The sequence below is a fragment of the Microcaecilia unicolor genome, chromosome 8 (genome assembly GCF_901765095.1).
Source record: "Microcaecilia unicolor chromosome 8, aMicUni1.1, whole genome shotgun sequence".
In the NCBI taxonomy this organism is placed as follows: Eukaryota; Metazoa; Chordata; class Amphibia; order Gymnophiona; family Siphonopidae; genus Microcaecilia; species Microcaecilia unicolor.
In genome coordinates, this window is record NC_044038.1 from 9,759,182 (window position 1) to 9,769,772 (window position 10,591).

General features: G+C 46.7%; 1 protein-coding gene across 1 annotated transcript; it reads left to right on the forward strand.

The window, feature by feature from the left end:
- The first annotated feature begins 8,502 nt into the window (after window positions 1–8,502).
- Window positions 8,503–10,212, forward strand: RASD1 (ras related dexamethasone induced 1). The gene is made up of 2 exons (XM_030211973.1): window positions 8,503–8,807; window positions 9,119–10,212. The coding sequence occupies exons 1-2, from the start codon at window positions 8,537–8,539 to the stop codon at window positions 9,655–9,657; spliced, it is 810 nt and encodes a 269-aa protein (XP_030067833.1). The 5' UTR covers window positions 8,503–8,536; the 3' UTR covers window positions 9,658–10,212.
- The last annotated feature ends 379 nt before the right edge of the window (window positions 10,213–10,591 follow it).

The window sequence follows — 10,591 nt, forward strand, 5'->3', positions numbered from 1 at the left end:
TTGTAGTTCTCCTGCTCGCTGTCCTGAGTAGTGTGCCGACTGCGGATTAGTGGTGTCCTCTCTGGGGTTTAAAATTAAGTTAAGGTCCCCGAGTATTAAAATCTTACCCTGTTGGTATTGGAGACATTTACTTCCCAACGTCCGGTAGAATTCTTTGTCATATTCGTTAGGCCCATATACCCCGATCAGGTAGAATTCAAACCCTTGTAGCCATATTCGCAGTATTATGTATCGACCTTGTTTCCCTTTTTCTACCACTGTTACTTTACAGGCCAACCCTTTACGAATTAGGACTGCAATTCCTCCCCTCCGCCCCTGGGCATTTACCGCATAGTATTCACCAACCCATAATCTTTGCAATTTAGAATGTTCTATATCATTTAATCGTGTTTCCTGTATGCAGGCTATATCTGCCCGGTGTCGCCTGAGGGCTGTAAGTATTTTGTTCCGTTTTATAGGGGATGTTATGCCCCCTACATTCCATGTTATAACTCTAAGTGGCATAGTTGCATAGGTATACATATATCCTTACGCTTATAACCCATAAAATTTGTGCCCGCAGGGGACCTTGCATATATCTTGGTCAACAAATTTCCATTTTTTACCATTACATCAATGTCTCTGAGAGGATCTATCTGTTGTCCCTTATTTACCATATTTAGAGTAGGTTCTTTTTCCCTTATCCCCCCCCCCTCCCCCTATCTTCCCAACCACACATGTAACCTTTGTACAGCCACCTGGATATTCCAGGTGGATGTCCTGTGACCTCGGTGATCACCTGAAGCTCCCAATTCCCCAAAATTTAAAACAGTAAACAATAATCTTGCTATCCACATATTCAGTAATACTTGCTGTGGTTTGCATATTATCTCTATTATGCAAGAAGGCTAATTCAAGCTGCTTCCAGGATTTTATTGTCCGTTAGATGTTTTCTGGCTTCAGTTGCCGTGGGAAATGACTGCCATTTCTCCTGTATATATATTTTTAGTTGAGCTGGGTATTGTAGGCGAAATCGGATTTTTTTCTGTGCCAGCTCTGAGCAGAGCGGATGGTATTGTTTTCTTTTTTCTTGGACGGCAGTAGAGTAATCTTGGAATATCAAAATGTTCCTCTTATTATATTGTAGCGAATCCCGTTTAATTTTGAAGCCTTGCATTATCTCTATTTTATGGCGGTAGTTCATTAGCTTCGCTATGACTGCACGTGGTCTATTTCTATCTTCCATTTTTCTGCCCATGCGGTGTACTCTTTCTATAACCATTGGGCCCATCGTGTCCGTGAGCGCCAGCTCTTTAGATAGCCAAGTTTCCAACCATGTTTCAAGGTTGCGCTCCGGGACAGATTCATCCAGTCCAATAATACGTATGTTGTTCCTTCTTGCTCTATTTTCATATTCATCTAGGAGGTTGCGCTGCTCCACCACTTGCTGCCTTAATTCTGCAATATCGGGGCCATATCCTCGCGAGTCATCTTCCGTTGCCGAAACCCTCGTCTCTAGATCTCCAAGCCGGATACTAAACCCGTCCAGAGTCGTCTGATATGCCTCTAGTTTGCTATTCAGACTTATCCATTTGGGTTCCCAGGCCCTCTCGGTCGCTTGTGTCAGTTGGTGGAGTTGAGCCTCCGTAAATATAGGCCCTGTTGGCGCGGTTTCCTCCAGCGTCTTAGTGTCGCCGCTACTCGCTTTACTTCTATCTTTTTTTAATGTTTTTTGCGCCATATTTGTGGGCGAACTTGTTAGGAATTTTTCCATATAAAGTAAGTACCTTGCTTTGCTTCTTATTGTGGATAGCGGTGGTTTAAGGGGATTAGGCTCGGAGCTTCAGTATCGAGCTGCACTCGAGCTCATGACGTCACCGGAAGAGAATCCCAAGTATATAAGCATTGCCATACTGGGAAAGACCAAAGGTCCATCAAGCCCAGCATCCTGTTTCCAACAGTGGCCAATCCAGGTCACAAATACCTGGCAAGATCCCAAAAAACATTTTATACTGCTTATCCCAGAAATAGTGGATTTTCCCCAAGTCCATTTCATAACGGTCTATGGACTTTTCCTTTAGGAAGCAGTCCAAACCTTTTTTAAACTCCGCTAAGCTAACCGCCTTTACCACATTCTCTAGCAACGAATTCCAGCGCTTAATTACACATTGAGTGAAGAAAATTTTTCTCCAATTCGTTTTAAATGTACTACATTGTAACTTCATCGCATGCGTCCTAGTATTTTTGGAAAGCGTAAACAGACGCTTCACATCTACCCGTTCCACTCCACTCATTATTTTATATCTTATTCTATGAGTTTATCTTGTTGGGCAGACTGGATGGACCATATGGGTCTTTATCTGCCATCATCTATTTATTTCTTTATTTATTTATTAGGATTTATTGACCGCCTTTTTGAAGGAATTCACTCGAAATCAAACATAAGCAACAGACAATTACAGCAGTAAAAATATTCAAATACCAATACAAAGTATGGCATAATATACTACTTACAATGTCAACACAATACGCAATACTACTTTACAGCTGGTAGATGTTTGGACTACTTCAGCCGTAAGTTACTAAGCCTGACACACGAGCCCTCGTTTCTAAGGTGGGAGAGCTCAGCCTCTGTATCAGCGGAAGGTCAAAGGTCACACAGGACAGTCTAGCCCAGTTATGGAAAAGAAGGAAATATTAAGCAAAGTATGAAGGCAAAATGTCAATCGGCACAGGAATCCCTTGGCCTTCTGATTTACCGTTGCCTTATAAACAAAGGTTTCAATGCAGAAAATAGTAAGGCTTTCATGGAGTCAATTATATGGTCCCCTTCGGTTTCCTTTTAATTTCCTGACTGGTTTTATTGGTTTCACTTAGCTGATATCACTTCCCTTTACTGTGCCTGACTACCTTCCCTTACTTGCTTCAGTGACTAAACTTTGAAGAATCCACGTGGTCAGAAGAAAAAAAAAAAAACAAATCTGAATATTATCATCCCAGATGTGTTTTTCCCCACAGATTTGGAAAAAAAACCTTCCACCTTAAGAATGGGAGGCTCCAAACCATGCCCTCTCCTGCCCTCTGGTGGAGCAGAGCTGAATGCCAGCCAGCTGCAGACAGAGTCTGTTTCAAGGACTAACCTGAAACATCTGTTTGTATTCCTGATGCAAGGATGCGCAGATTAACCTTCCTGTTTAATAACTGATCATAAAGTGCACCAGAAGTAAATGTTAGACTGATAAATGACAGTCTGCTGTACTGAAGCAACCACAATCAGGGTTTGGCTGGCCATTTAATCACAGTTCATTTGAAAGAGTTATTTGTGCCACATCGTGAATGCAACCAGGATGGCAAAAATGTTGGAAAGAATCAGTGATCTTTACTGCTAGTTGGAGGCTCAAATGTGCTATTTTGGATTTGCCTAAAATTGTTTTCAAATATAATGGCAGATGTTTGCATTTGAATGGGGAAGTTTCAAAGAAATTTACCTCCCCCCCCCTCCTCCTCCTCCCCACACATTCTAAGCAAATATATTACAGCATTGTTGCCACAGAGTAACCGAGGTAAGCAAATCAGTTCTTGCTCTTAAATCTTCTATATAAATATGTATGTCATGCATATTAACTGCGAATAGCCTAAACCCCACATCTGTTTGTGTCAGCAGCCACCCGGGATGGATCGCCGCTGCGCACCCCCCCCCCAGGTGCGGCGGCATCCGTCCCCCCAGGGTGCAGCACTACACCCCCCCCCCAGCACAATGACACCCCCCTCCCCGGCGCATCAAGCCCCCCCCCCCCCGGGTGCATTCTTGGCTGCTGGAGGTGCAGAGAGCAGCCACGCGCCTGTCGGCTCCACTTGCTCCCTGCTCCCTCTGCCCCGGAATAGGAAGTAACCTGTTCAGGGGCAGAGGGAGCAGGGAACCAGCGGAGCCGACAGGCGCGCAGCTGCTCTCTGCACCCTCCAGCAGCGTGCACCCGGGGCGGACCGCCCGCACCGCCCCGCCCTTGCTACGCCACTGTCACTTGCTAGCTCTCCGTAATGTGGCAGAATCCCAGTTATCACAGCTCCATTGCATTCAGAATCTGGATTCAGGCAGACTGAGGTGTCCTCAGTACCTTATAACGCACATATAGTCTCATGCAGCATGAACATGCAGTCAGTGAAGGAGCAAAAAAGGAGTGGGAACAGAACCAGGCTCTGCAGACTCAGGAGTCTTGTAACGTTTCTGTAGCGCACAGCAGGGTCTAGTTCCTCACCACTTCTCAAAGGTCGTTTTCAAGACAAGTGATCCTATCTGACAAGCACATAAGCACCGCCATACTGGGAAAAGACCAAGGGTCCATCAAGCCCAGCATCCCGTCTCCAGCAGTGGCCAATCCAGGCTTCAAGAACCCGGCAAACCCATTAAAAAAAATAATTTTAAATAATGTTCAATGGTGTTTTCCCTCCGGAATCTGTCCAAACCCCCTTTAAACTCTGTAAGGCCAGCTGCTGTCACTACATTTTCTGGCAACGAGTTCCAGAGTCCAATTAAACGCTGAGTAAAGAAAAACTTTCTCCTGTTTGTTTTAAATCTACCATATTCTAGCTTCATCTTGTGTCCCCTGGTTCTATTATTGTTTGAAAGTGTAAACAAACGCTTCACATCCGCTCCACTCCGCTCATTATCTTGTAGACTTCTATCATATCACCGCTCAGCCGCCTTTTCTCCAAGCTGAAGAGCCCTAACCTTCTCAGCCTTTCCTCATAGGGAAGTTGTTCCATCCCTTTTGATCTGCACCTTCTCCAATTCCTTTATATCTTTTTTGAGATGCGGCGACCAGAATTGGACACAATATTCGAGGTGTGGTAGCTCCTTGAGACAAAGTTACAAGACTCCTGAGGAATGCACTTACAGTGCCGAAACGGGGTACCTTGTAGAGTCTTCAATACATTGAATGTCTGGAATTTGACTGTTTCCAATCTGTCTTTGAAGAGCCCGGTTCTGTTCCCACTCCTTTTTTTGCTCCTGTGATTATCTGTGGGATATCGGTGTTCTTTGCCCACTTCGGTGGTCTTGTTGTTTCTGCCAGTAAGTGAACACATATGCATAAATTTACGTGGTATTCTGTAAGTATGGGCCAAGATGCGATGGCATGTACTTTGCAGGTGGGCAGTCACACCAGCAGAGTATGGGCAGAGCATGGGTGAGGTGCATAATTACAAGCACGGATTACAACAGGGCTACTCAGTTCCAGTCCTTGACATCCAAGGGCAGGCCAGGTGTTCAAGATATCCACAATGAATATTCATGAGAGAGATTTGCATGCACTGCCTCCATGGTCTGCAAATCTCTATCATGCATATTGTGGATATCCTGAAAACCTGCCCTTGCCTGTGGACCTCGAGGACCGGAACTGAGTAACCCTGATTTGCAACATTTTACAATCTACCTGCAGTCTCTCTCGCAATCTGGTTGCAAGTATTTACACCAGCTACATGGCCGATATGTGTTCACACCTTAAACACAGGCGTATTTTCAGCAACTTGCTCCAGTATTCTATAAAGAAAAGTAGCCACTTTCTTGTCTCTATCAAATTGAGAAAAACCTGGCCCTGGAGGCACCCCAGCCAGTCAGGTTTTCAGGATATCCGCAATGAATATTCATGAGATTTGCATGCACTGCCTCTACTGCTTGCAAATCTCTCTCATGAATATTCATTGTGGATATCCTGAAAACCTGACTGGCTGAGGTGCTTCCAGGACCAGGTTTGGGAACCAATGGACTAGGCTTCAAATAGGCACTTTCCCAGCACTTAATCTCAGCATTGTCCTTATAGAAGTAACCCTTGTGAATAAAATGTTAAATTGCTGAGCCTCATGCAATGTTTTTCCCAAGATCACGACTTTTGCTCCCAGTTTGGCCAGTGCTATGGCTACTGGAGAGGCAGCAGAGCCGCTGGGTGAAGAGGGAGAGTCCGAATCATCACACCACAGCAACATAAGTACATAAGTATTGCCATACTGGGAAAGACCAAAGGTCCATCAAGCCCAGCATCCTGTTTCCAACAGTGGTCAATCCAGGTCACAAATACCCGGCAAGATCCCAAAAATGTACAAAACATTTTATACTGCTTATCCCAGGAATAGTGGATTTTCCCCAAGTCCATTTAACAATGGTCTATGGACTTTTCCTTTAGGAAGCCGTCCAAACTTTTTTAAAACTCCGTTAAGCTAACCGCCTTTACCACATTCTCTAGCAACGAATTTGAGTTTAATTACACATTGAGTGAAGAAAAGGTTTCGACGATTTGTTTTAAATTTACTACATTGTAGCTTCACCGCATGCCCCCTAGTCCTAGTATTTTTGGAAAGCGTAAACAGATGCTTCACATCTACCCATTCAACTCCACTCATTATTTTATAGACCTCTATCATATCTCCCCTCAGCCGCCTTTTCTCCAAGCTGAAGAGCCCTAGCCGCTTTAGCCTTTCCTCATAGGGAAGTCGTCCCATCCCCTTTATCATTTTTGTCGCCCTTCTCTGCACCTTTTCTAATTCAACTATATCTTTTTTGAGATGCGGCGACCAGAATTGAACACAACATTCGAGGTGCGGTGGGCACCTCGAATAAATCCAACCACAACATGTAGTGTGGTTGGATTTATGGCCCATGATTGCAGAATGTCAGGAAGATTTCTGGTGCGGCGTCCCCCTCCCCTCCCCCATCACCCCTCAGCTGAGGACTACTGCTGCAATGGCTGGGCTAAGTGAATTGGAAGGGGGGGGGGGGAAGTCCAGTATTTGCAAATAAAGGCTTAGGGTGCCCCATAAAGGCTGCTTCTGAGATGGACCCCAAAAACAGTACATTTGGCTCATACTTTTTTCAGTAGTAACTTGAGACAGGGCTCCAACCTATGTTTCTACATGGGGCAATGGAGGGTTAAGTGACTTGCCCACAAGGCGTAGCAAGTAGGATTTGAATCCTGGCTTCTCTAGTTCTCAACCTGCTGCTCTATCAGGTTACAGCAGGGGTAGGCAACCTTGAGGACCGCAACCCAGCTGGATTTTCAGGATTTCCCCAATTAATATGCGTGATGTCCATTTGCATGCACCGCCTCCATTGTATGCAAAATAGATCTCATGCATATTCATTGGGGAAATCCTGAAAACCCAACTGGGTTGTAGCCCTGCTGCTGTTCCTTGTGATCTTGGGCAAGTCACTGCCTCAGGTACAAACAGATTGTGAGCCCTCCAGAGACGGAGAAATGCCTACTGTACTCCAATGTAACTCCTTGAGCTACTACAGAAAAGGAGGTGAGATCAATCCAAATAAATAAATATAATGTAAATAAAATGACCTGATTTCTTTCACTGGCAGTGGTATTTAATTTGTAGTATGTTTTGCACTGGATAAATTAAACTTAAAAGCAACCCAGAAGGCTGGGCTGGTGCTTTTTGATGTGTAATGTATCAGGGCTGGGAATGTTAACGATTGCTGATCTGTTCTCCCAGTGCTTCTGAAAAGAAAGGTTCCAGGCAATAAAAGCAGCCGCTTTCTAATAATGTACAGCTAAGCCTCAGCGGACAAGTGTCAGGTTCCCGCGCCAGCCAGGTTTTGCAGCTGAAATGTTTGTTCTGATTCACACACAGAACATGTCCACAGGAGAGAACATTCATACCGAGGGCTCGATGGAAAACAATGAAGTCAGAGGATCAATATCCCCTCTTTTGCCCCCAAAATACTGACAACTAAAATACAACAACCAGAGAAGGTCTAACAGGGAATGCAAAATTCTAAAATAAAGGAGAGTTATTCCGGCTTCCATTCTGCAAAGCTTGCAAAGGCACTTTAAAAAAGAAAGCTATGCACACATTTCAAAAGCTGGAACTTGGCTTTTGTGTTTAGGAAGGTTTCATGCGGGACTGGACACAACACTGCGCGTTTGCATAACAAAAGTCAACCTTCCCTGCCACAGACAGGCGGGGTATCAAACGCATAACTCGTGTTTCTGAGATATTCGTTCCCTTTTACTAAAATCAAAATACTTTATGTAATGTCAAAAATAAATGTGCACGTTGACCTGAAACTGGGGGAATAAAAGGGAATTGCCTGAACACCTTGCAGCTCTTCCGTCATTTAGACCCGATGCTGAGGCTCCGCAGCCCCTCTCCCGGATCCCGATTACTACGATCTGCAGCCCCTCTCCCAGATGCTCAGGATCTGCAGCCCCTCTCCCGGCTACTAAGGATCCGCAGCCCCTCTCCCGGATCCCGGCTACTAAGGATCTGCAGCCCCTCTCCCGGATCCTCAGAATCCGCAGCCCCCCCCCCCCCCCTTCTGCCGAATGCTCAGGATCCACAGGGTGTATCGTGCTCTAGTCTATACAGCGTCCGCAGAGACTGATGCACGGCTACAGCACAGCCGCCTGCAGCCCCGGACTGAGGCTCGAGCCGCCGGGCCGTGACGTCTGAAGGGGGCGGGGACTCCGCCGCCTATATAAGGCGAGCTTGAGCGCCTGCAACCTTCAGAGCTCAGCCCGGACTGGAAAACGTTTGCGCCAAACCAGCTGTAGCCATGATCAAGAAGCTTTGCCCCAGCGAGCCCGAGCTGAACATCCCAGCCAAGAACAGCTACCGGATGGTGATCCTGGGGTCCTCCAAGGTGGGCAAAACCGCCATCGTGTCCCGTTTCCTGAACGGCAGGTTCGACGACCAGTACACCCCGACCATCGAGGACTTTCACCGCAAGTTTTACTCCATCCGCGGGGAAGTGTATCAGCTGGACATCCTGGACACGTCCGGCAACCACCCCTTCCCGGCCATGCGGAGACTGTCCATCTTGACAGGTGAGCGCCGCCACCGTCCCTGCGTTTCTGTTGCATGCGCGTTAAAAGTTGGGCGTCTTTTACTAAAGATTAGCTCGAGTTATCTGGGACCTGCTGCAGAGAACTCGAGCTAACCTTTAATAAAAGAGCATGTTTTCATATTAGAAATACGATATACCACCTATATAAGATTGCCTAGGCAGAAATAAACCCAAATTGAGACAGACTCCTGGTTTAATGGGCTCCTGCAGAGCGAACTTCTCTAACTAAGCGCGCTCTGTGTTTTCCACCGATCCTAACCTGCGTTTTTCTTTCTTTCTCTCTCTCTCCAGGCGACGTCTTCATCCTGGTCTTCAGCCTGGACAACCGCGACTCCTTCGAAGAGGTGCAGCGCCTGCGGCAGCAGATCATGGAGACCAAGTCGTGCCTGAAGAACAAGACCAAGGAGACCGCGGACGTGCCCATCATGATCTGCGGCAACAAGGGCGACCGCGGCGACTTCTACCGGGAGGTGCAGCGCCACGAGATCGAGCAGCTGCTGGCCGGCGACAAGAAGTGCGCCTACTTCGAGATCTCGGCCAAGAAGAACAGCAACGTGGACGGCATGTTCCAGGCTCTCTTCGCCATGGCCAAGCTGCCCAGCGAGATGAGCCCCGACCTGCATCGCAAGGTCTCCGTGCAGTACTGCGACCTGCTCTACAAGAAGCCCCTCAAGAGCAAGAGGATCAAGGAGGGGGGAGACGCCTACGGCATCGTGGCCCCCTTCGCCCGCAGGCCCAGCGTGCACAGTGACCTGATGTACATCCGGGAGAAGGCCATCGGGGGCGGCCAAGCCAAGGATAAGGACAAGGAGCGATGCGTCATTAGCTAGGTGCCGAACGCTCTTTAACGATCGCACGTTATATACTGAGAAATAAAAAAACACAAGGAAGGAAGGCACGGCTGCTAGGGAGCTCACATCTGCCCCGGTGCCTTCCAGTGCGGGGGGAGGAGGGGGGTCAGGCCCTCACTCCAATGGGACTGCTAGAGAAATCGGCCCTGGACAGTGTTTGGGCAAGGAAAGAGCCCTGAGGATGGAGTAGGGCAAGCAAGACCTCTTTAAAGGATGAGACTTGTAAACTTTGGTGCTGTGAACTTCACGTTGTGCCGTGCAGCCCTGCGGGGGGGCGGGGGCACTGCCACAGCTGCTCCAGCTGTTCTTGCTGCTGGCGGGACCGGCTACCGGCTCCTGACAATGAAGGACTTTGTTTACATATGTCGTCTGTGTCTAATTACAGCTGTCACAGAAAAGAAAAAAAAAAGGCACTTTATGGTAATATTGTCATGAAAATGAACAAAGTTTTATCAAAGTGTTTTTATACATTGCGTTTCTTTTTCAATTGTGTTTGTTTTGGTGTGGTTTTTTTAACGCAATAAAATATTTGAAACTGGCTCTTTCCTGGTGTCTTCGTACTTGTCCAATGTAAAAAAAAGAAATTCAAAAGTGATCAAGATTTGGAGCTGGTGTTTTCAGTAACCACCCAAATACTTAAAAAAGTCCTAATTGCCATTTTTAACTCTATGACTGTTTCGGCTCAGTATTAAAACCGGCCAGCGTTTGGATCACTTTTAAACTAGTTTAAGTACTGACTGTTTGTTAAGGTACAAGTTACACCAGTACGAAAAGCCCCACGATTCCTACCAAAAAATGCAAATAGTACAGTAGCCCTGGTACCTGTTCCTGCCCCCAAATTTCCTGAGCCCGGCGGATCAGTGGCAGCGAAGCAAATAGAAACAGGGCGAATTCCGCACGCACGGGCGCCCTC

Bases quoted from the DNA above. Each gene is read 5' to 3' on its own strand.
- RASD1 (XM_030211973.1), top strand. From the start codon at position 8,537: ATGATCAAGAAGCTTTGCCCCAGCGAGCCCGAGCTGAACATCCCAGCC. The intron at 8,808-9,118 runs GTGAGCGCCGCC...CTCTCTCTCCAG, and splicing joins GAGACTGTCCATCTTGACAG to GCGACGTCTTCATCCTGGTC.